This window comes from Hydra viridissima, unplaced genomic scaffold, assembly GCF_058129835.1.
Source record: "Hydra viridissima isolate aposymbiotic clone 2 unplaced genomic scaffold, HvirCarnegie_v1 scaffold_11, whole genome shotgun sequence".
Lineage (NCBI taxonomy): Eukaryota > Metazoa > Cnidaria > Hydrozoa > Anthoathecata > Hydridae > Hydra > Hydra viridissima.
The window spans coordinates 12,365,660-12,391,196 of record NW_028324310.1 but is presented as its reverse complement, the minus strand read 5'-3'; the positions used below and the strand labels follow the sequence as shown (position 1 = coordinate 12,391,196).

Here is a 25,537-nt window from a genome sequence, read left to right as displayed (position 1 = left end):
TGAAGACCTTTAGGCTAAACATAAATCCATAGAAGGCCATGGTTTAATCAAGGGTGCCGACAGAATTCCATGGGGTTTTCTCTTTCGTAAAATTTCCATGGAAAAACAATGAAAAAAACTCATGGTATTTTCATTGGTGTTTAGAATTGGTAATAGCCATTGGTAATAGCCATTGGTAATAGCTATTGGTAATAGCTATTCGAAGGGAAACCATTAGCCAAAACACATCGGATTCTCGTGGTGTCCAAGTACCAATTGAAACAGCATCGGCCATTTTTTATGATTTTCTCATGGACAAACTATGATTCATGGGTTTCCATGGTGACCAAATGTCATTTCAAACACCGTGTGTTGTTTTTATTGTTTTTTAAGTATGTAAACAATATGCCAAACCATGACGCAACCCATGATGCAAGGCTTTATCACGCAACATACAAATAAAAATATCATTGAGTTTAATTAACTTATGGAATGCTGTTATTGAATGATGTCAACAATGGAAATCGTTGTTGCCTACAAATCTTTGAAAAAGTAATAGCTGTAATGCATATGAAACATTACAATTTGTCTACAAACAAAGGCAACAATACAAGTTATTTAAAAAAAAAACTTTATCATATGCAAGTATCAGAATATCAGCAATATACATGTATAATATACATTGTATAGAAACATGTATACAAGCATGGAATTGATAAAAGCAATATTTTTTTCCAAAAATGTAACAAATTACACGTTAATATTTAAAGTTAAATGCTTTAATAAATCAAAAAGGGTAATCGGTGCGATGAAATAACCAAAAACAGGCGCGGATCCAGGAATTTGTAACTGTGTGGCCTAATTTTATTTTCACGGTTTAAATTTCGATAAAAGATCGATATTTTATTATTTTTTTTACAGTATTTATTGATTGAAACACTTTAAATAAATAAGACATATAAGACTTGCTTTTGTTTTCTAACAACGGAAACATAACTTATCATAAAAACAAAATTAAAAATAAATGTTTGGTCAATAAGTATAGTTCGCATATAAATATTTTTTTTCTATCTATACCTGTACACAAACCTTGATACCAAGACCTGTATTTTTGACAGCAAATCCATGATTCTTTAGAGCAAGATAGTGAATAAAGTTCATCTCAACACAAACATGCTGCATAAGACTCAACTCAACTTTGTTGTTACTTGCTTTATTCTCCGAACTCCAGTGTTTTAACTGTCATTTTCCTTTTTGCTTTTTTAACAAACTTTTTCTTTTCTTTATTATCCTTTTCTTTTGTTTTGTCCTTTATTTCTTGGATACCTGGTGTGATGTTTAAAGGTCCATTTTTCCATTTTTTAGTGCTCTATTTCTTTCAATTGAGTTTACACAAAGATGCTGGAGACAACTTTTGTATACTAGATCTTACCCTTTAAGAGATGTATTTTAGTTTATATTACATTAATGATATATTTTCATTCGCATGTTCCAAAGCTGCTAAGTAATTGTAAATTTTGTAGTTATCTATGAGAAGAAGTTTTTTGTTATTTTTAGACGCACTAGAATAGTGCACAAAATCTCCCAATTAATCTTTTTCAAGAAAAAACAAAGATAGGCGGCAAAAATGTTCCAATTGCTTTCATGAAGCATACTAAAGTCAAGTGTTAACGACATTCAAAACAATCTAGTGCTATATCCTTTAATTACATAGTTAATTCATCTTCTAAGGCCTAGTTCGGCGAATTAGGCGGCCTCTTTGCTCCAAAAGCTGTAAAACAGCTCCTCGCAGACGGCGATTGTCGACTTGGCAGAATGGGCTGGAAAATGACTGCATCCACTCCTTAGCAACTCTACGATTGTAGCATGTTGGTTTTCACAATCCATAACGTAATCATAACTGAAAATAAACAAATCAACAAAGCTCTTTCTCAAAATTTCACGTATAATCCAATGAATTCAAAATGAGTGATATATCAATACCAAAAAACAGCAAAATTCAAAATTCCCAGAACTTTTCCCGCACCCCGTGTTAGATTATTCTTTTAAAAAAGCGTATAACGAAAATATTGACTTTTTACACCGATATTTTTGTATTATCAAAAATTCATTTATTTTAAGACGTTTATTAGAACTCTTAATTTGTTCTTCATGTATCAGGTTTAGTTTATATTGAATTGCAGATTACCATAAGTATTATCAAGTTTCTCTCTTTTTGCTCAACGAACTTAGGTGTGCACTCTTGTTTGACGGCTCTTTGCTACAAGTTTTTACGTAAATCAAATTTATCTTGTTACGCATGTATTTTAGAATTCTATGTTAACTGAACAACAAATCAGCGACAAATGAATACTTTGATACAATCTTATTAGAAAGAAAAATGAATATCAACTTAGAAAATATTTCAGGTCACATTGAAAATACAATTTCTCCAAAATCCATAAGTGATGTCGACAAAACTAAATTTCAATTAGTGAAGAATTGGCTTTTACAGTGGTACTCCCAGTTAAAACCATGGAGATCTTTTTGCAATACAAAAAATTTTTCCAAACCAAAAAATGCTGGTGAAATAACAAAGCGATTAATCGGAAATATAAAGATTTACCAAGGGAACTATGTTGCTGTATCTGCAATGCTTATTCTTTATTGCATGTGAGTTCCCTACATTTGTTTACCATTCTGGCATTTAGTGTATAGTTTTTAATATCATGCATATATATATATACATACATACATTACATTTCATTACATTACATTACATTACATTACATACATACATTGCCTAAGTTACTAGGTATGCCATGCAGAGGCTATATAATATGGAGAAATTTTTAGAAAATAGCTGTAAACTTAAAATATCTAAACTGTTCTTTTAGTTTAACATCACCTTTATTGCTATTTGGTTTGGTGATGTCATTTGGAGGTTGCTATTACATTTCAACACGAGGTCAAGGGCAGTCTGTTAGGCTCTTCGGTAAGATTTTTATATTGAGGTTTCATCAACTTATTTTCAGTTTTTAAGTGTCTTTATGGGTTTAGCTAAAAAGTATCTGGACCTTTCATGCACTTTGATGAATTAATTTTCCAAATTTAAATCACTTCCAAATTTAATCACCACTTATTAATTACCTGCTGCAAACAATTGAACTAATCACAAATAGTCTTCTTATGCTTCTATCTTTACCTTGCCTTTATTTTTGAAACTTTTGTTTGTTTATGGGTATTTCTAACAAGAAAAAATGATTAGGTGTAAAGGGAATGCAAAAATACTTATACAAGTGGTATTGTATGTTCTTCTGACTCTTGGACTTGTTGTGTAAGATTTTTAAAGTTATGAGTACTTTGCTTGTTTAAGATTGTATAAGTTATGATGATTGTGCTTAATGCTGTTTGCTTTAAATTTCAAAGTAATTTTAGTTGGTTTGACCTTAATAATTGCACCGCTTTTGTTGTCTTGTCCTGTTATAGCTTTGTGGTATGAAATATAACTAGGTTTCTTTTTAAAGTTAATGGTACAAAAGTCCAGTTTAAAACAATCAATTTTGAAGTGAAAATTAATTTTTTAAGAAAGTCATCCTTATCATTTCAAGTTATAATATTGCATTCTTTGGATTTATCGATTAGGATTTATCATAGCCAAGAGAAACTTTGGCATGTTCAGAGGCATTAATAGTAGCGAAGCTATCATGTACTGTTAAATAATGGCAATACAATTTACACTTCTGAGCATATTTTATCAAAATCAGGAGAAGATATTTAAAAAAGATGCTTCACTGATATTGGTTGTGGGAAGCACTACACTAAATTTCTGAATAAAAGTACCAACATTTCAAAATAAACACTCATATAGACTAGTAATGTTGAATTTTATAATTAGGTTTTAATTAACATTTGCACTACATTTTTTTGTAATAGGAATTGACAATATTTTGAAAAACATGCTTTAAATATAAAGTATACAAAAGCAGGTAATATAACAAGTCTTGCACTAAATATCTAGACGAAAAAATCTCTTTTTCTAACTATTAAGATTTCTTTCTTTTCTATCACTAATTATTAAGATTTAGTTGAAATATTCATATTTTTAAAGCAATTTTGATAAAAATAAAATCAACATTTATTGAAAGTACTTTTCAATACCTTTTACAATATACCTGTAACACATTTCTAAAAACTCATATACTCCTTTTCTATATTAGACTGCTAAATTTGTAGTACATTTGTTTGCTTTCTTACATTAAGTAATTTAATATAAAAAAAATAGCAATATTTTTGTTTTAAGCTACATGTATTCCTCTACCTATTTTTTTCATTTCTTTCTTCATTTCAATTTCTTCTTGAAAACCTTTGAGAATAACAATTGTTATATGCAAAGTGTAAAGCACTTCAAAAAAAATTATTGTATTTAATTGTATCAGCAAACTAAGAAATAATATGCTTTATTTTCATTTGTATTTTTGAAATTTAAAATGTGCAGGCTAAAATTTTTAAATATTAATCTAAAATTCCAAAAATTTAACATAGTAAAAATCAATATGATAACAACTAAATTAGATTTCTTAAATAATTCTTTAAACATTTTGGCCAGCCAAATAAGTTCACTGTTTTTTATTTAAAATGAATTGTTTTGCTTTGATAATAAGAACTTCAATCCTAAATGTATTTGTAAAATGCTGTAAAACTCTTTTAAAAAGGGCGAGACTTAACTGTATTTGAGCAGTACGGATTGGTATTTTTGATTTCTCTTCCACTTTTCTTCTTGGCATCAGCTGGTTCAACAGTATTCTGGATAATAGGTATAACCATTTTATTGGCACTTTATTATATTTATGTTATCTGTGCTACAAAGTATTTACCTCAACAGCTCATCTAGTGAAAATTTGTTTATTGAAAAGATTGATTCAAGAGATAATTTTTTTAAATTATATAAAACTTTAACTAAGATTAAATGATAAAACATCAAATAGTTTTCTTATTCCAAGATCTGGTATATAGATGCTAATTATGTTAAACTTATTGTTGTCAGCAATTAATTTAATTGCATGTATTTTTACGCAAACAAATGTTTATGAACTTTTTTAAATTTTTGTGTTAAAGGTGCTTCAGCCTTTGTTATCGCACTTCATGCATCTATGCTTGAGTTAAAATCTATTGATGATGAACTTGAAATGCAAGAAGTAAATATCATATAGTATGAGCATAGGTGATCCTGACAGCAATGTTTTTTTTTTTTACCTTTTATGTCTAGTTTATACATAGAGTAGTAATGATATTGTTTATGTTATATAATATTAACTGTTACATTAAGCTTGGTCCCATATTATTTATTTTTTAAATGTTTAGAATGTTTTTATTACTTGTACTTCAGTGTATTTTATTTACAAAACTTTATTTTTATATTTATATTTCCAAGTCCCAAAATGAAAAAATTTAAATCATCTGTTTCTTGAAATTTATTTATATCTTGATTCTATATTTATATTTCCAAGTTCCTAAATGAAAAAAAAAAAAATTATTTGAGACATCTGATCTTGGTTTTTATTTTTATATTTGTCTTCAGGTAGTATTTAAAATCAATGTATTTATTAGTTTAAGTTTTTTATTGGTAAAATTTGTGAGTGTTAGATGAATAATAATCACTTAAAGGGTTTTTAATAACTCAGATGAATAGCTTTTTTAGAAAATACTCTTTCATCGATGTGTACTTTTTCTACTTAACTTGGTTAACTGATTTTTAAATTAATATTTAAGTATTTAGTTTACTTAAAATGTATTTTCTATCATAAATGTGAATTAAATTTGAATGTTTATTTGTTTTTCAGTAAAGAAAAAGTCTTAATTGATATTCTGTTTGAGTCTTTATCACTATTTTAACTGTAGTATTCTTTTATACAGCTATATTTCACTTAATCACATGAAATTTTAAAATAAAAGAAATTTTCTTTGATAAATTGCTACTTACATTTTTTTGTTTAGATATTAACAATAAATAGTATTTTGTTTAAATATTTGGACAATTAAGACATGAAATTTAAATATTTTCATTTTTTGACTATGCTGTGTTTACTTTGCCAAAGATCTTCTTCTGTTTCTTATATCAATCGCCAACATGTGCAGAATAATAAAGGAATATGTCAGAAACTTAAACTTGATGAACTTTTCTTGCACAAATTCAATACTGATCAAAAGTTAGCAAATAGTATTCGAATAGTAAATGAAAATAAAGCTATTAGCAATATAGAGAAACAGCATAGACTCCAAGTCATTAAACTTTTTCAGCGAGAAATGAATGTATCTCTTGACTCATTTATTAAATCTCTTCAAAACCTTAAAGGTATACTTAGGGGTGATTATCAGTCAATCCAAGGCTTAAAAGAAATAAATAAGGTTCGATTGGAACAGCTGAAATCTGCAATGTTAGATGCTGAAGATGAGTTTAACATGATTGTTGATGCAGCTCATAATGAGGAGGTGCATGCAGCAAAATATAATAGCAGTAGAAAGTACAATACAGCAGTTGAGCATTTCTTTAAAGAACTGATTGGTGGTGTAGCTATTGCTGCTGATGTATTAGAAGAGAAATTAGATGACAATGCCTTTGAAAGAGAAATTCACTCAAAGAAAATTGAAATTGAAACAGTTGTTAGAATTGGTGGAAACTTGCATAATCATGGTGATTTTATTAATTAATTTTTTGTGTTAAATAATCTTTTAAACTTTTGAAATTGTTTAAAGATAATTTTTCCTAAATATAATCATGATAGTTTTTCAACATTTATAGACAATGAAGGCATAGTGATGCTTGTGGATTCGGATAGCAATCATTTTGTGCTTTCAAAACCTAGGGATGCAACAACTACACATGTTGACCATGTTCTTTTGAAAGATATTCTCTTGTTATTAGTTTGCATATTTTTCCTGACTTTAGTATGCAGCCTATTGAGGCTTCCCTTTATATTTGCATGCATTTTGACTGGAGTTGCAATTGGTCCGTCTGGTACTGCATTCATTACTGTAAGTATTATATATTCATAATATTCTTATTTTTCTTATTAACTTAAGTTTGTATTTTTTTTTTCTTTAGTAAAATGTTATTAAAAACCTTAAAAAGTTTGTTATTCTTTTCTTTACATTTTACACAAGGTTTTTACAAGTTTTAAAGAGCCTTTTTTTTTATATCTATGCAAAAACTAAATTTAATTTTTAGAGTATTGTGCAAATTGAGACATTGGGAGAGTTTGGTGTGTTCTTTATTCTGTTCACTGTTGGACTTGAGTTCTCACCAGAAAAACTAAGAAAGGTAAACATCATATTAATTTTCTTATGCACTCGAAGTCCTGCCTTTTTATTTAAAATAACACTTGTACTTTTAGTAAAGTTATATAATTTCAATCAAGCAATTTTTGTATATGCAATGAGCAGTTGTTTTTTTTTGTAATTCAAAAACATTTTGACAGTATGGCAGCACTAAATATTTCTATTTAGTTTTACCCTTTTAGAGTGTATTGCTTTTTTTATCTAAACCCTTTTAAACTTTTTGTGGGAATATAATTTTAAATATTTACTTTTTCTATCCAAACATATTGCTAGGTTATTCATCAATCTTTGTTTGGTATATTTGGAATAATCGTCTGTTTGACTGTCATTGGATTGTTTTGGGGGGCTGTTTTTGGAATTTTACCTAAACAAACATTATTTGTAACATTCTGCTTATCATTTACTAGCACTACAATGGTTTCAAACTTGCTTCGGGGACAAAATTCTGTTAAAGGTCAGTTGGTTTCATTTTTATATGTTTGCAACATTTTAATGCAATATTATTTTTTGTATTAAGTTGTTTCATTATGAAAATGAGTTGAAAAAATCACACTAAATTACTCATTAAACTTAGCGCATGTTGTCCTATTAGTTGGTGTGCTGATTTTCTTAACATATCTACTAAAAATTTATATTTAAAACTTTCAGAAGATTTTTTGAGTGTTAGTGGTTCATCTTGATACATATCTTGTTTTTTAATAAGTTTAAAAGTTTTTGTTACAAAAATTATTTCAAACTTTTTTTTACTTTTAACTTGGGCATCACATTTAATGCCCTCAAAATATTAAACATGTTTAAAATGTTCTAAAGTCACTTTCAATAAATATATAACAACATGTTCTAATGTCAACTTTCAATAAATAACAATATGCTTAAACATTCAATATTGGTGTATTAAAAAGTCCAATACATGTTAAAATCTACTATTGTTGTTATATATGATAAAAAATCAAAATGATTGAAACCTGGAAATCTAAACATTATTTTGATGCTGTTTTAATATTACAAACATTCTTTATTACGGATTTTCATAAAATATTTTAATAACAATTTTACACATACTTAAAAGTAAACATGATTTTTTTTTTAATTAAAAAAAATACCTTTTTTAGGTCATAATGAAAGTTTTGATGAAGATTATTCTAGTCTTCTTGTATCAATGTTGTTTTTGCAAGATGTGATCTTAGGCATGTTTATGGCAGCACTACCTATATTTTCTGGTCATTCTGAAAAAAGTGATTCTTTAACAAGTTTGCCTGGTAAAAATGCAGTGCGTTTGTTACTTTACGGAGCATTTGGAGGTAGAAACTACTTTAATATGTTTTCACTGTTTGTTTTTTTTCTAATATTTTTTCTGAGCTATTTTTTAGTTCTCTATAATTCTCCAATAGGATCTGCTGAATTGCTGGTCTTTACAGTGATAGAGTTGCTATCAGCATTAATTGGTATATCGTTTTTTGCTTATGTCCTTAGTAAATATGCAGCAGGAAAATTTTTCAGGTGATTTTTAAAAAATAGAAAATTTTAAATCTTTTCTGATTTAACCTAACTAAGTTTATTCTTTATATAGCTCTCTATTTTCATTTTAGCTTTTCTATTAATATACTTGTCACAATGCTACAACCTAGTTATTAAGCTAATTTTTATTAAAGCTCTGTGTATTTAAAACAGTATCATATACCATGGAACTACCTTAAGTAGAACAAATCTGGATATTAAGTTTCAGAACTATTGAATTGTTGATTTATATAAAGAAAAAAAGTTTGTTATGCAAGCTTTTGTTTTCAGCCTCTTTTGCAAAATGATTTACTAAATTTTAGAAGTTTTCTTTTTCACTTTCAGTTTTCTTTTTCTCTTCACCTTGAACAGCCATTCTTTTTGATCTTAAATTTGTTTATCAATATGAAGTCCAGTTTTTAAGTATTTGGAGAATTGTTGAGCTTCATCTCTAGAAAAGGCTTCTTCCTTAGTCATTATAGTAACCTGATCTTTTTAAGTGATTACCTTTTGTATAAAACCATCAATAGTTCTTTAAGCCTTAAGACTGATGCTTTATACCTGTATTTTTCACTGCAATTTGTTTGCTGTTTTAAAAAACGAGAGGAAAACTAAACTAATTTATATTGATTTATGTGACTTACTAATTTTGTTGTAAATTCAAGTAATAGAAGCTTTTTTAGCATCAAGTTATTTAAATGAACTAAAAAATATTTTATAAATCCATTTGATGAAGTTTTCTGACTCTAACCAGTCATTCATCAAACGTTGAACCTTGTAAATTACTTCTATGGGTAAAATATGTCCCTAGGCAAACCAACAAACTTTTGGTCAATTAGATTAGAAATTTTTTTAAGGCTTTTATTCCCTTTGCTATAAATAATTTTTATTTTTGGTTTGACAAATCATTAAAAAAAAAAAACATCACAATTAAAGGTCTTAGAGGGATTATTTTCCAATTTGTTTTTACAAAACAATTTATATAACTATAAAATGGTTGAAATTTAAGTTTTTAATTTCAGTCATTTACAGTTACTTATTGCAGTGGGCCTCACTGATTGTATATCTCAAGCTGACTAACTGACATGCCACCTGTACGTTGGTTTACAAACTTAAAACAATGATGCTTAACTCAACTCATGCAGGTTGTTCTCAACAGCAATCAAAAAACCGTTTCAAAAATGTGCAATAAAAAAAAAGTTGCTGGTAAATGGAATAAGTTTAAGCATAATAGTTTCTTCAATTTGACAAATTTTGCTGGACATCCTGATTGTCAAATTACTTTCACCATTAAGGTGCATTTACTGTAGTTCAATAAACCCCAACTTCTTCTCTTTATATTTTGCTTTTCTTTTACAAATATATTGTTTTAATTAATTTTCTTAGTTCCAGTATAAGAGAAAAGTTGTAGCAAAAATTTCTTTGACAAATTTTTTTCTGGAATGGTAATAAATAACTGCTAAAGTGCATTGTATAAGAAATATTTCTTAGTTCAATTCTCAAATTTTTCATCAGCAGAAATCTTGGCATTGTATTGATGAAAAAATTTGAGTTGTTGTGAAAATGTTCCTTTTTAACATTTTGAAGTTGTTTTTTCTTCCATTTAAATAATTTTTGAATGCAATATTCAAACTAAATTGTTTTTTATATTAGTAGTACAAATATTTCATTAAAAAGTATGAAAACAAGTAACCATTAATGTTATTCACTTCACCTAAAGTAATTCTCCAATAGGCAGTAATAAAAACTATTTATAGGTTTCATTTCTTTAGGGGTTTAAGTTTGTTTGGTTCAAAAGAATCATTTTTACTTGGAATTATTTGTGCCATGTCTCTTCTTCTAATGGTATATTTAAAATTTGCAGTTTATGAATTTTAAAAATAGTGCAATTGTGTATTTCAATTAATTCCATCATATATTGATCTGAACTGTAATTTTTAGTGATTTATGATACACTGGTGATATTTGCTGCACTATATCACTGTTAATAGAAAATGAAATTAATTTTTTGATAAATAAGTTTGAAAGATGTGAAATTGCTGTTGTTTTTTTAGACTACAGAATACTTTGGAATTTCAATGGAGTTAGGCTGCTACTTGTGTGGTGCAATAGTGAGTTCTATGGGAGAAAAAACAATACATCAGGTTTATTTTAATTTTTTTTCTTCTTAAATAGAAAAAAATGATATGACTTCACAAATGTGACATGTGCATTTGTAAATGATATTTATAAATGCACATGTCACATTTGTGAAGAAGCAGTCGTGAGTGAAGTTTAGGCATCTTATAAATATTGTATGCTTTAGAGATGTTTTTTGAACATTGAGTAAAAAGTGAAAATTTCACAACTGAGATGGCAGGTTGACAATAGGGTGGTTTCATGCCTTGCATGTTACTTTTTAAAGAAAATAAAATTATATTAGATACTTAAAAAGTAAAATTTCAGATATTTTCATTCAGTTTTTATTTGTATTAATATATAGTTTTTTACTCTTTACGGTTTTTATTTCTTTAGGTAGCTAATATTTTGGAACCATTAAAAATCTTCTTCTCAGTGTTATTTTTTGCCTCAATTGGTGAGTATTTTTTTGCCTTTTTTGACCTAAAATTACTTTTCAATTTTTTGGAAATTTAATGTTTGGTATGCTTTAGGATTTCACATATTTCCAACTTTCTTGATGTCAGAAATAGTGTTGTTTATACCAATTACATTTCTTGTTGTAGCTACCAAGGTAATGGCAGATATTGTCTTGTTAATTTATTGCAACTTAGTTTGTTTTTTTTTTGTTTGTTTTTTACTTATTTTTCAGTTCTTTGTATGCGCTGGAATCTTGCACTCAATATTGCCTAAAGGTAGCAAATCTAAATGGTTAGTTGCTGCAGGACTTGCTCAGTTGAGTGAGTTTTCCTTTGTGTTGGGCAGTCGAGCTAGGAGGTTTGAATTGATTGGACGAGAGGTAGCTTTTATCATTGTTGTTAAAGTTGATCTAGTTTCATTTAATATCTTAATTTTTTCACACATCATAAAAGAACAGATTTTTATTCCGTTTTTCAGGTATATTTAATTATTCTATCCGTTACAACGTTGAGTTTATTTATCTCGCCTTTTATGTGGCGATTTGTTTATTGGAATGTAACCAATGTATCACCATGGAGACTGAACTTAAGAAATATTCTACAAAGTATCTCTTCGTGACGCAATAAATTGATATTGTGGCGTCTCATCATGTCTACAGAAATTATATAGAGTGGTGTCGTTTCCAAAAAAAAAAAATATTGCTTAAGTGGAAGCTTCTAGTTTAAGTAGTGATTTCTGTGACATTCTTCTGCGTTAACATTTTCATATTATTTTAATAAATGTTGTTGTTATACTTATTTAATATTTATTACAGATGGTTTTATGGTATAATTGAATTCTTGTTATAACTTAAATATTTCGTATATTACTAAGCAGTGATCTAGCTGCACAACTCGTAAACAGTGTTTAAAGAAGCTGTTTTGCTTTTTGTAGCTGCTGTTACGGTAAAAGCTGTTTAAGAAGACACTTGGTAGACGTCACTTCTGCGTTCTACTTTAAGTGTTTTCTCGCTAAAACACCGTCTCATATTATAAATTAAATTCAACTTTCGGCGTCTTATCCTTTTCTCCATATGCACAACAATTACAAATGGATTTTTTTGTTTTGTTTTGTTTTGTAATCTGTATATTTACATATACAAGAGTTGTTGTTTCACTTAGTACTTGGTCAGTGAGCTTCAGTGAGCTGCGTTTAATGAGCTTTTGTTTGCTCGTTATTATTTCATCACTGACTTTGCGTTTGATATGTTCTCATAATATTTCAAGAGCGTTAATGTCTGGAGAATTACCAGGCCAGTCAATTAGCCGGATATTCTGAGTGGCAAAGAACGCTTTTATGGATTTTGCAGAATGGCACGAAACACCATCTTACTTAAATAGCATTCTCTCACTATTAGGAAGCCACTCTCGTTGTTGTGGATTCAGTCTGGTCTGCAGAATAGTGTTATACTAATTTCGTATCATCGTTCCCTGTACAATCTAAAGGTGACCGGTACTCTTACTCGATATACACGACCAAATCACTATGGATACTGGGTATTTCACAGTGCTCACGATGCATTCTGGAATGTGCTGTTCTACTGGTCTGCGACGCACTAACCTGGCTTTATAAGCCAAAATTTCGAAGGTGGATTTTTTCAAATACTGCTATAATCAATTATAGTGAGAAACCAATCAAGGCAAGAACAGCATTTGTAAATTCAATAACAGTAAGATTCCAATCAAGGAAAGACCAGCATTTGTAAAATCAAAGTATTAAAACATTACTTGTATAAGTATTTGGAGATTAAAAAAAAAATAGAAAAATTACCTTATTCCAGTCACCCTGAGAAAATCTAGAGTGATTCTTCAGCCAAGCGTGACGTTTCTTAATCATCGCAGTCGTGAACATCAATATCTTTAACGGCTTTCTGCACAAGAATTCTTGCTCTTAACTTCTCCGTTTCAAGAAGCGAAGTGAAATGTTGGTACCTTGGATCAAAACGTTTTTCAGTTTTGTTGCTGACGTCTTTCGACTCCTTTATCGACCAAAGCGGCCCGTTCTCGGTGTTTTCAGTTTGAGCTTTGTATTTATATTCTACCTTTAACCTGAGAGACGTTGAGAGTCTCTGCGATATTGTTCTGATTGCTCTCTTGTAACAGATCAGCTATTTTAGCTGATTTATGTGGGGTAATATTTTACGCATTATCTAAAAAAATCGCACAATCTAAAAAAAAAAACAGTAATGTTCATTAAATTACTCTGCACAATTACCAAAAAACTCATAAAATATGTACTCAATACCAAGTCGAAAATGCCAATTTCAAATGTAAGTCCGTTTTAGCCTATCAGTCACAGATTCTTTTTTACTGCCTCAAATATTTTCCAATTCACATGGCGCATGTTTTCAAGTGTTATGTTATTAACTTTTGCCAAACCTTAAAAAAGTTGGTTAAAGCACTTTTTTATTTAAAACAAAAAAATGTCGAAGAATGTATGACATTTATGTAGGCAACAATAAAATAAATAGCCACAACATCTACCTGCTTTTTCTTTGTTCCCAATAATGAGACAGGACTGTTAGTAATAATCGCAATGCAATATTTTATTTTTAAAAAATATTCTTTTTTACATTAGACGTGGAACAACCTGCTTTTGTTAAAAAGTTAAATGGAATATATAGATGTCAACACAGGTTCGAAATGTTGCAAAGCAGAATCTTTTTTTATTAGAAAATGAGTTTTAAAAAAGCCTAAAAAATGGAGTAACATACCCGTTTCTATACAATTTTTAGACAAAGCTAACCATACTTGATGGCTTCTTGCCAATCTCTGCAGTGTATCCATATTGCTTTAATGCACAATCCAACTTCGAAAAGTTTCTTTTATCATCTGTTATATCTATTATATTTGTTATATTTATTTCTATTTCATTATATGAATAGAATCTTCCTTTTTTTCTTAATTGAATTTATTGAATTTTAGCACAAATCTTTAGTTTAAAGTTACGTTTTAAAAATATATTTAAAATCTTTTTCATTAATCAACTTTTGACCTACCTATGTATTTGGAGTTTAAAAGTTATAAAAAAAAAAAAAAAACATTTGTAGGTTGACTTAAAATTGTTTGTTCCGGATATTTATGCAGCTGTTGAAAAAAATCGTTACAGAAATTTGAAATTAGTATCACGAAAGCATTTTCGTATAACTTATATCTCATATTTTTTATATTTTCTCATATTTTTTATATATCTCATATTGCATCAGTTCCTTCGTGGATTGGTGTAAAGACCACCTCAATAAGCGGCATACGTTTTTAATCATTTCTCGTAATCTATCAGAATTTAACTCATTTCGTAGATCTGCTTATGGAACATTGACGATATCAGTAATAAATAGTATGAGATTTTATTTTTGCGATATCATTTTCTATTTTCTTTTCTTTCCATTCAAATAATTTGTATTGTACTTAGGTACACTCGATTGTACGCTGGCATCACTCGGTCCATAAAATGTAGAGTTCAATTTTTGGTAGTTTTATAAAGAATTAATTTTTGGTAGTTTTTATAAAGAATTAATTTTTGGTAGTTTTTATAAAGAATTAATTTTTGGTAGTTTTATAAAGAATTAATTTTTGGTAGTTTTTATAAAGAATTAATTTCAACTTTCTTGATTACAGCTTCATTTTTCACTTCAACGATCAAACTTCACTTGACTTACTATGCAGATGATAGAATAAGAAGCGAACGCCACAAAACTGATTAAAAAAAAAAAAAATTAGAAATACAATTTTGTAGTATCTTGACGTAGAAAAAGAAAGCCCATTCAGATATTGCATTCTGCTCTTATCTGTAGTGGATAAGGAGATATTTCTGTGCATTTCAGACTAAAGATTAAGAGATTAAGAAGTAGTCAGTATTGGAGCTTTGTAACACACCTACGCTAACGACACTAAACAGATGAATTGCTAAATTTTTTTTTTTTGTTTTTTTTTTAAAGAACTTTTTGTTTTATTAATTTTAATGTCACCTTTAAAAGTGTGACATTACATTAGAATTTGACGATCAAGCTACAAGTTCAAAAATTACTGACTAAATCAATTGGAATTTGGTTACAAAAAAAATTATACAGAAGCTAACAGCTTTGAACATGCGGTCACAAATGAACTTAATTATGAAAGGATAATTGATGACTAAGTTGTGCTCAAGACCAAGGTTGTGAATTTCTATGATTTCAGCACAATTATTTTAAGCTTGTTAAATTTAAGTTAAAAACGGTTCAATTCAAGATTGAAAAATTGAAACTGAAAAATTTTCATATTCTAACGCTGAGATCTGGTATCTGAAAAATGTTATTTATGAAACGCACTTGTAAAAAAAGGTTTTCTGATCAGGAGCAAATAAAATATTGAAATGTAGCAGAGGGTAGTTTCGATCTACCGACCTCTGGGTTATGGGCCCAGCACGCTTCCTCTGCGCCACTCTGCTGATCCAGTTTTGAAATATAATAATTATTTATAAAAAATAAAAAAATGCAGTATTTTTTTTTTTTTTAATTTCTTGTTTATTGAGGTAATATAGCTTAGTGTCCGCTAGCTAATGCTTTGTGGAAATCCCTACTCCGTCCTATAGAATGTCGTCCAAGGGTTCGCCTACCGTTTAAGAAGTAGCCTTCATGTCTTAGTTATTGGGCCGATTAGCGTGTTTTGTTTACTGATATTTAGAAACGGCATTTTTATTTTTCTCTTGATAAGTAGTACAGTATAAAACTTCGGTGATAAAAACTTTAGATCGGTGATAAAAAGTAAATAGAATGAAAAAAATAATTTGTACATTTAGAATCACAAAGTCCTAGTATTCCAGAGAAGTATTTGCAATACATAGCACCCCATGCTTTTTTTTATTATTTTTTTTTTTTATTTTTTCTTTCAACCGTTAGAGTACCGGATGCAGAATTGCTAAGCGTTTAAATCCTTATTTTTTATAGATAATTATTTTTAATGCGTATAATGATGATGTATGAATAAGTTTGTCACACCAAGAAGTTTTGCTGTCATAAAAGCGTAAAAAGTTCTATTTTGATAAACTTTAGAAAGTGCGATTTATTTTAAGACTTGATACAATGCGTAAAATTACTAAAATATGAAAAAACCCATTTTGTAGCAGAGGGTAGTTTCGATCTACCGACCTCTGGGTTATGGGCCCAGCACGCTTCCTCTGCGCCACTCTGCTGATTTAATTAGCGAAAATAATTATAGTTAAATTAATAACTTGTTACCGTTTAATTATTTTTTTTTGTTTTTTATTTGTTTTTGCAATTGTTTAGTTGATATCATACATTGGAACGCAAAAAAAACTGCGTTTTGCGTTTGCGTTCCGAAATAAAAACTCACACGCAAACTCAAACGCATTTGAAGCAATTTATTGCGTTTAATTACGTAAACGTAAACGCAATTTACGCAAATAACTGCGTTTTACGCACGCATTTAATACGCAACTTACTCATATAAAATGCGTTTAAAAACGTAACTCAAACGCAACTTACGCGTATAAATGGGTTTGCAAACTTGACACAAATTCGACTTACCTAATCTATTATAAAAAATGTGTCTTTTTAAGAAAACGCGAATAGTTAAGTAATTACTTTTTACTTTTTAATTCAAAGATATTATATAACTTTTTATTTAAACCGTTGTGTTACTATTGAAACTATTGCATTGTATATTCATTTTATTTTTGTGCTTTTCAAGTTCAAAAAATATATTATCTTTATATGATAAGTTTACATTTCACTATCTGAGTCATCGTCGTCCGAAAAATCATTTAAACTTTCAAGAAGTTTTAAGTTTACTTTTAACAATGAGCGACTGATAATCAGATCAGCAGTCATGTTGCCTCGTCTCTTTTCACATACAAAACCAGAAGTACTAAAATATCTCTCTATAAAAGCTGCTGATGATGGAATATTTAGTAAGGTGACAAATAGATTTCGTAAAATTGGCATTTTAGAATTTTTGAACCAAAAATCATAAGAAGGATACACAGATACAGCAAGTCCTTTCTCTTCAATTTGCTTAAAAAAGTAAAGTTTTTCTTTTTCGATTTCAAGTAAATAGAGTTGTAAATTAGGCTGCCGAGCTTCTGGGCAATAGTTATCATCTAGCATAAATCCGCTGAGCGAATCAGTTTGCTGATCATTTGAACTCAATCGTTCTTTCGCTTGTGTAAGCTCACATCCTGGTTGCGATTCTAAAGCACTTTGATAAATATTACGTGGTGTAAAGAATTTCAGAACTTCGCGTAGCTTTTCTACTGCTCCTAAATAATTTTAGGTTGCGATACAAACTTTAATATAATAAATTAATATATAAAAGTAGTTAAACTTATAAATTAGGTTTTGAAGAACTATTTTTTAAACTAAATTTTAAAACTTTTTCTTTGTCTTAATTAATTAATAAAACCTTATAACTAAATACCTTTAACAATAAATTGACAATCAGGTCTAAAGAACCACAATTTAAGCTTTGAGATATTCAACAGTGATGCTACTTGATAAATTCCTGAGTTAAGTTCGTACTCAAACTTTAATTTAAAAGAAGAAATTAACAAGTTAGCAAATTCTTTTCCATTTCCTTGTAACTCCATTCTACTCCATTTTGAAATCATAATAGTCAATGCAGGCAAAACATCAGCAATCGATGAAAGATTTTTTTGTACAATTAAGTTGAACTGGTATGCTGGAAGAAGGATTTGTAGGTATAGTTCAATCTTATCTAATTCGATTGGGCATTGATTTTCCGGATCAAATGCATTTCTTTTGTAAGCCTTTTGAAAACTCTGTAACATTAGGAAAGCAGCTGACCAACGAATTCCATCACAGCTTGTTTGTAATTTAGCTTCATTTTTTATGTGGTATTGAACGCTATTTATAGATTGATTGATGCTTCTTGCGTACTTTGAAAGCGTCGCAAGTAAACGACACATATATTTTTGTTTCTTAATAGCGATTCGTACAGCGATGTTTGTTTTATGAGCTGCGCAAGAAAATCGCGGTAGTTTCGATGTTCCCAATTCAATTTCAAGATCTTTAATTAGTTCAGCACTATGAAGATCGTATTCGTTATCTTCGTTAAAGTCATAAGTGATGTTTACATCCTCAGCTGTTTTGGCTAACTGAATAACATTTGTAAAAGTAAGCTTCCTTAATTCAGTTAATAGCACGTCAAGAAGTTCATCAGAGGTTTGAATTTCAATATTTAAGACTTCATCTTCACATATTTTTAGCTGCTCATTATCTGCTTCTTCAATATAAAGGGCAACCTCTTGGTTCAGCAATGGATCATTTTCAAATGCACTATCGCCTCCTTTCGTCTCTTCAACTCTATCTTCTTGAGACTTTTCAAATAATTGCTTAAAAAGCCTGACAAATGAGCTCCCTTCATCACATGTAATAGCTATTAAATAAATATAACTTAAGTAATCAATAAATTCATTGTATTTACAGTAATTAAAGCTATAAAATTTTAAAAAAATTACCATTTACTTTTGATTTATTGAAGGTAAAGGTATTTATAATCTTTTCAATCCCTAATTTAATATTTTCTGCATTGTGACGTCCCGTCATCTGTTCCATACCAATAATGATGATTTCTTTTTTTAAATCACTGTTCGTTAATGTTGCACCAACTGCAATAAAGTCCAACATTTCAGGAGATGTCCATATATCACTAAATAAAATGACAACCAGGGCATCGTCTAATTTTTCATTAATTATGTTTGATAATTTTGTCATCGTTTCTGGTATCAAGTTTTCTCTAAAACTTTTTGCACAAGGAAGTGGAACTTTGACTATTTTCCTCAAAAAGGGATTATTAAATGCATTAATCGAGCAGTTTGATGTAATAAAGAACTTGATAGCATTCAAAGTATCGGCATCTAGCACGTTTCGCTTTTTATTTGATTTTTTTAGTGTATCGTATGAGTCAAACCACTTACCCAAAATGTCATGATGTTTTCTTTGTAAATGCTTCTTAATGTTGGATGTTCGACCAATACGAGCAGTAAACTTTTGATTACACAATATGCAGAAAAACTCAACATCATTTTGTGATTTATTTATTTGAGTATCAGATGTAGTGAAATGAAGATAAGAAGTATACTCCTAAAATATATAAAAATCATACGCTACATTGTTCTTAATAACATTTTAAATCTAAGAAAAAGTAATTTAATTACCCGTTCAGTTAAATTTACAATAAACTTCTTTTTGGGAAAAATGTTTCTTTGACCAAAATCTTGCATTTTCTTTATCAAATTACACGAGTCTTCAGATAATTTTGCCAAAAGACTATAACCCTGAAACCTTAATCTCGGGTCTTGCTGAATAGGAGGAATAGAAATATTGGAAACTGAAGTATTATTCGAAGACTCTCCCGATAATGATGTCAACGCAGCACTTGTTGTCTGTATAGTAGATTTCGTCGTTTTTGTAGGATTTACAGATCTTGTTCTTTTTGAAATTGCTTCTCCAGATTTAGATGCAGACGAACTTTGAGATAAATAAGGTTGCAATTGCAACTGTTGTGATTGCAATATATCTTCTTCATGTCGCTTTTTTGAACTAGACTTTATGATATCCTCATGATAGATTTTACTCTTGCGAGATTGATGTGTCATATTAAATTAGATATTTATGAAACGATTTAGTAAAACTTGGTTTTGTTTCCTAAACTTTTTTTTTTTTATACTTTTATGTATAAGCTGCATACCATAAGGAAATGCCTATAGGAACTTCCTTAAGCTATAAGGAAATGCCATTAGACATATCCCTTAAAACAAATTGTTACGTGTTTTACATGTATTTAGGTCATTTTATAACGAATTTAAAAAATAACTATTAATCAAATTTGTTAAAAATGATATTTAATTTCTCATTATAATGGCTCCTTTTAAAATGAGTGAATTATGTTTTTAAATTGAGTGAATATAGCCAGATTTTTATAATAATTGAAATGAGCTTGCTAGTTAAAGGTATTAAGCTATACTTTTTTCTAAAAATAGTTTTGGTTAAAATAATAGTACCGTATACAACTGAGTATTATTGTGTTCAATTTGTGAGCGGAAAATGAGTTTTCCTTTGTTTTAAGCAATTTTTAAAGTGTGCTCGTGCGCTGACCAATAACATAGTGTTTTTGTGGTTAATTGCCCGTTTTAAGCAATCTTTCTTACATATAAAACGCCCTGTATATATTTAGTTTAATTATTTATGTTTTGTTTCAAAAGAAATAAACTTACCTAAAAGTTTTAAGCACTAAATAATCACAGGACGTTTTGCCCCCCACATAAAAGGGCATTTTTCTTCATCCAAAACCAGCTAATTGCAAATAAACTAGTTTTATTGATTGAGTTTTAAAGTTTTTATACTTGGAATATTGTGGAATAAATTACCCACAAAACAAATATTTCTTTATTACAATCACACAAATAATACAACTAATTTTCTGTATATTTTAGTGGAGCAAGATGTTCTTAAAGTCAAGTCCCTTGCGCATTTGTGAGACCTAGGTAAATTAATAATGTTGACTTTATGGACATCTTGCCCCACCCTATCCTAAACTTGAAAAAATAAGAAAGCAAAAGAAGAGAATAAAAACAATTGTTAAAAAAAATGAAATGAAAAAATTAAACTGTAAGGTGCAACGAACGAAGGGGGAGAAGACTGAGTCAAAGTAAGTAACTTTAGTATATATCGTACATATATATGCTATATATACCCGATCTTTCTTACTGTAAATTTTATGATACGGAATATATATATATATATATATATATATATATATATATATATATATATATATATATATATATATATATATATATATATATATGCGTACGTTCCGTTTGAGTTCCGTTTGTAAACGCATTTATACGCGTAAGTTGCGTTTGAGTTACGTTTTTAAACGCATTTTATATGAGTAAGTTGCGTATTAAATGCGTGCGTAAAACGCAGTTATTTGCGTAAATTGCGTTTACGTTTACGTAATTAAACGCAATAAATTGCTTCAAATGCGTTTGAGTTTGCGTGTGAGTTTTTATTTCGGAACGCAAACGCAAAACGCAGCTTTTTTTGCATTCCAATGTATGGTTGATATCCAAACTCATTGCACGCAATGGTGCCCGCTTGTCAAAGAATAGAAAGGAAAACGGGACTATTTTAGGTGATCATGTAGAATACTTGCAGAAGTCGATACGTGACATAAATTGCATGGGAAATTGCACATCAGGAAAAAAGGGGTGGCACTTGCCACAATCTAATTTTCCGGAGAAAGTTTTCTTAAGGGTATCTTTCATTTATCATGTAGAGAACAGAATAAAAGAAGCAAATAACTGCGAGCGCAATTTTTTCATCGGAAAAGTCCTTTTCCAAGATATATTTTCATTAATAGAGGTCGGTTACAAAGGTACCATTATAATAATTATTATCACCATATTTTAAATTCCAACAATTGTGGATAACAGCGGGTTACTTTTTCAAAGGGAGTTTAAGCAAAAAGGGCACATAATACGTTTTGACTCGGAGTACTCTAACACATCTCTGTTGTTGGCGTGCTGCCAGAACATTTAATGATTTCCAACATCGGAAATTGGATGTTAATTCAAAAATTAGAGAATAAACAGTTTTTTAAAAAAAATGTCAATAAAATCTTCTTTAGGACGTCGCCATAAAAAATATCTCAGTGTTTATTAGAGGTTGCAATTTATCCAGTCAATCGCTACGCTGTTACAGTACTACCACTACAACTACAACTAGGTAGATATTCCCTTGATATAAATAGAGTTCATTTATACTGGTAAGATGTCACAGATTTCTTACTAATGCAAAAATTTACACATTCTGTTTTTATAAAAATAATTTTCGGAAATGCTCTTTGTCACATTTTTGATAGGTTTTCTTCAAATAGAAATGAAAACAATCATTAAATGTTTTTTTGTTTTTTTCAAAAAAAAAAAAAAAAAAAAGAATTATTCGGAGAATTTACTAAAGTAACTATCTTTTCTGAAAAAAAAAAAGAGAGTAAAAAAAGATGACATTACAAAATTCTACTTTGTAGCAGAGGGTAGTTTCGATCTACCGACCTCTGGGTTATGGGCCCAGCACGCTTCCTCTGCGCCACTCTGCTGAAAGTATTTTAAAATATTGTTATATATATTTTATAATGTTAAATTATTAATATACTTTTCATTTATTGTTTAATATCCCATTCACACCAAAAATAAAACTTTTTTTAATCGTGGTTATTAAAACTTGTGAGGCATTTTTCCGTTAACACTGCTTTTCAAAAAATGAGTTTAAAAAAAAAGTAGTTAAATAAAACACCGTTTTAAAAGGGAATGTTATTAAAACTCGGTTTTGTTGATGTGAATGGGGTATTAGTGCAAGTGCCATTTCCCCCCCTCCCCTTCAGTGATTTTATTTTAACAACACATAAGTTTCTTATTCATTAAATTTTCATTGGCTGGGACCGAAATAAATATTTCCAATGTTTTATGTATAATCTCTTTTTAGTTTTAAAAAAATCTCGACTCATCAGCACACTTATGATAAAACTTCATTAAAAACACACATATGACAATAACTTTGTAAATTTGCTGAGAAAAAATGCTTCGATTTCTAAATATACACAAAAAAAACACTTTGAAAAATCGATTCACTCATATAAATCATGTTTTGAAAAACAAAAATAGATAAAGATTGCTAAATACTATTTTCTTGAGTCAGGGAAAAATTCAAAATTTAATCTTTTAAAACTCAAACCAAAAAATCTAAAACTTTACTTTTTAATGATTTCTAAAAGAAATCGAGAGAAAAAACATTGAGAAAAAAAAAATCAGGTACGAGAATGTGGTATCTTTTCAATCAAACAAATAATAATAATTCCAAGATTAGAAAAATTTTAAAAAACGTTAAGATTATTCTGAAATTTCAATAAAAATCTTTGAATTAACTACAATTGTTTTTCACTTCATATAATTAGTTACAATATGTAGTTTAACAAGATCCTTATGACTTTAAGATATCCTGAATTTAATGCAACTCCATTAAATCGACTTTATGCCAATTTCTGGTATTTTACTTTTTTTTGCAACTTATTATTGCAATTTCTTGCTTTTGATCCTTTAAACTCTAGGACATTATATAGATGCAGAGGTCTATATAAATATATTTTTAAAAATGTGATCAATCAAAAGCTGAAAGAGCATTATTTTCATTATGGAAACTAGCGAAAATTTTTTATAGAAACTTTTCATTATGCACCATTGCAACTACTTCAATACAAATCATAGTTATATATTAAAAATACATATATTTTTGTGTAAAGTTTTCATTTTGAAGTTAAATATATGTTATTTAAAAATAACACTATCAATAACAAAGTTTAGGATCTTTGAAATACTGACTCTAATGGGTATTCAGTTTTGCATTTAGAAGTAATCAAACAGATTAACAGTATTTCCATAGCAACCAGTATTTTAGATTTTACGGAAGAAAAAAAACTTTTTTCATTAAGGGCCTTTTTTCTTAACAACAATTACTTTTCAATCGAATAAAATCTCTGTTGCGTGAAAGCCGTATTTTGCATCTTTGTATGTAGCAGCTTCTAACGAAGTATCTCACTTAACTTGCAAATCTAAATGAATAACTCAGTGCGCAGTGGGCTAAAATTCACTTTTACAGGAAAAAATTGATAACACGTTACATATAAAGAAGATTTAAGATCACATCACATATGGAAGATTTAAAGAACATTTTTGCTCAATACCCTGATCTTAGGGTTTTAGTTCCAATTGTGACATTTTAGTTTCTGGTTGCTATGAATTCCTATTATGCTTAGCAACCAGATATTTTTCTTAGTTACGTAGGGGGTAAGTAAATTTTTCAATAACTTTTAATCTGTTTCGTAACTTACCTGTTTTGATTAACAATAAAAAATAAATTATATTACAAGAAAATATTGTCAATTTGAAAATTCATCAACAACTTACAAAACAATTATATCGTATCAGGTTCTAATATGATAAATGTTTGGCCTTGGAGCTAGGTAAGGTTTTGTCAAACTGGCATCAAAAATTTCAACCAGAGTGTCATTTGCTGAATATTTACTTAATATGTATTTGAAATATTTAAAAACTTCATGGCAGCACTAACATTCGATCCATCTCTTAATTTCTTATTAGCAGAAAAAGTTGCTCATTAGGTGAATGAGATTCAAGCAAGTCTGCTTGAATCTCATTCACCTAACGTCAGATGCACGCCGCTTTTTCGTTTTATTAGAAGCATCATTAATCAAAAATGGTTTTTGACTGGTTTTCGGCCACATCTACTTGTATTTGGTTCATTATTTGTTTCAGGTAAACAACTTAGAATCTCTTGATTCAGCTAAACAAATTTCTGAACAGCATGCTTAACATCAACATCTTCAAATTTTTGGCTTAATAAATTTGAATATATCTTTAGTAATACAGTGTGTCTTGAAAGTTTTTACTAGGATAAACCTTTAATAATTTTGATCTAGCTTTTTGATGATAAAATTGACAAAGCAAAAGATTTTTTAAAATTTTTTTTGTAAGTTTTAGTTAAAATAAAAAAGTTTGCAAACAAATCTTATAAATTTACAGATTAAAAAATGCTTGAGCAAGACATGTTAAATTGAACTTTGAACTGTTTAATTGGTTTCACAAGAACTGAAAAAAAAACAAAAAAGAAGAAAAGAAGAAAAGAAGAAAAGAAAATTTTGTTTATTCGAAAAAACTTTACAAAAAAAAAGATAAAAAATAATATTTAAGGCCTCCTTTTGCTTTTATGCATAACTAAATGCGACGAGGGATGGATTCCATCAATCTTATGCAATAATCCTTCGGCAATTCTGCCCAAATCTCTGATCACTATTGTTTAAGATTTTTAACAAAAGTTATTTTATATTTGGCAAGATTTTTGTCAACCCAGCTCCATACATGCTCAATATGATTTAAATCAGGCGATTGAGCACACCAAGGAACAACTTGGTAGCCTTTTTCATTGAACCAGTCTTGAATCGAATGCGCAGTAAAAGGTGTGACGCCATCCTGCTGAAATATCCAGTTTTTGCTACTTCCATAAAACAAATCTATTGATTGATTCTTCCGATATATA

General features: G+C 28.9%; 3 protein-coding genes, 1 long non-coding RNA gene and 3 other non-coding genes across 13 annotated transcripts; 2 read left to right on the top strand and 5 right to left on the bottom strand.

Annotated features, from left to right (window-relative positions):
* Window positions 1–937: 937 nt before the first annotated feature.
* LOC149882220 (uncharacterized) lies at window positions 938–14,049 on the bottom strand. The gene is made up of 2 exons (XR_016444844.1): window positions 13,180–14,049; window positions 938–1,879 (listed from the first exon to the last, which is right to left on the bottom strand). It is a non-coding gene; the product is annotated as an uncharacterized LOC149882220 (long non-coding RNA).
* On the top strand, window positions 2,230–5,820 carry LOC145191766 (prenylated Rab acceptor protein 1-like). The gene is made up of 4 exons (XM_090066186.1): window positions 2,230–2,631; window positions 2,856–2,953; window positions 4,674–4,775; window positions 5,077–5,820. Exons 1-4 carry the CDS (start codon window positions 2,360–2,362, stop codon window positions 5,169–5,171), a joined length of 567 nt encoding a protein of 188 aa, XP_089922312.1. The 5' UTR covers window positions 2,230–2,359; the 3' UTR covers window positions 5,172–5,820.
* LOC145190930 (solute carrier family 9 member D1-like) lies at window positions 5,951–12,201 on the top strand. 7 transcript variants are annotated; one of them, XM_090066181.1, is made up of 12 exons: window positions 5,951–6,652; window positions 6,761–6,993; window positions 7,187–7,279; window positions 7,570–7,750; window positions 8,409–8,597; window positions 8,688–8,796; window positions 10,566–10,638; window positions 10,848–10,937; window positions 11,308–11,368; window positions 11,445–11,524; window positions 11,603–11,749; window positions 11,848–12,201. In XM_090066181.1, the coding sequence occupies exons 1-12, from the start codon at window positions 6,004–6,006 to the stop codon at window positions 11,986–11,988; spliced, it is 2,046 nt and encodes a 681-aa protein (XP_089922307.1). In that variant the 5' UTR covers window positions 5,951–6,003; the 3' UTR covers window positions 11,989–12,201. The 7 variants fall into 7 exon arrangements, 6 of the variants coding, with proteins under 6 accessions (XP_089922307.1, XP_089922309.1, XP_089922311.1 ...); XM_090066183.1 differs by having other exon boundaries at window positions 11,828–12,201; XM_090066185.1 differs by having other exon boundaries at window positions 5,952–6,652; window positions 7,704–7,750.
* A 1,713-nt stretch (window positions 14,050–15,762) lies between the features above and the next one.
* On the bottom strand, window positions 15,763–15,834 carry Trnam-cau (transfer RNA methionine (anticodon CAU)). The gene has a single exon. It is a non-coding gene; the product is annotated as a tRNA-Met (tRNA).
* Window positions 15,835–16,506: 672 nt separating this feature from the next.
* Window positions 16,507–16,578, bottom strand: Trnam-cau (transfer RNA methionine (anticodon CAU)). The gene has a single exon. It is a non-coding gene; the product is annotated as a tRNA-Met (tRNA).
* A 495-nt stretch (window positions 16,579–17,073) lies between these two features.
* Window positions 17,074–20,022, bottom strand: LOC149882219 (uncharacterized). The gene is made up of 4 exons (XM_090065910.1): window positions 19,687–20,022; window positions 18,883–19,507; window positions 17,823–18,800; window positions 17,074–17,664 (listed from the first exon to the last, which is right to left on the bottom strand). Exons 1-4 carry the CDS (start codon window positions 20,020–20,022, stop codon window positions 17,129–17,131), a joined length of 2,475 nt encoding a protein of 824 aa, XP_089922036.1. The 3' UTR covers window positions 17,074–17,128.
* Window positions 20,023–22,454: 2,432 nt separating this feature from the next.
* Trnam-cau (transfer RNA methionine (anticodon CAU)) lies at window positions 22,455–22,526 on the bottom strand. The gene has a single exon. It is a non-coding gene; the product is annotated as a tRNA-Met (tRNA).
* Between the last annotated feature and the right edge of the window lie 3,011 nt (window positions 22,527–25,537).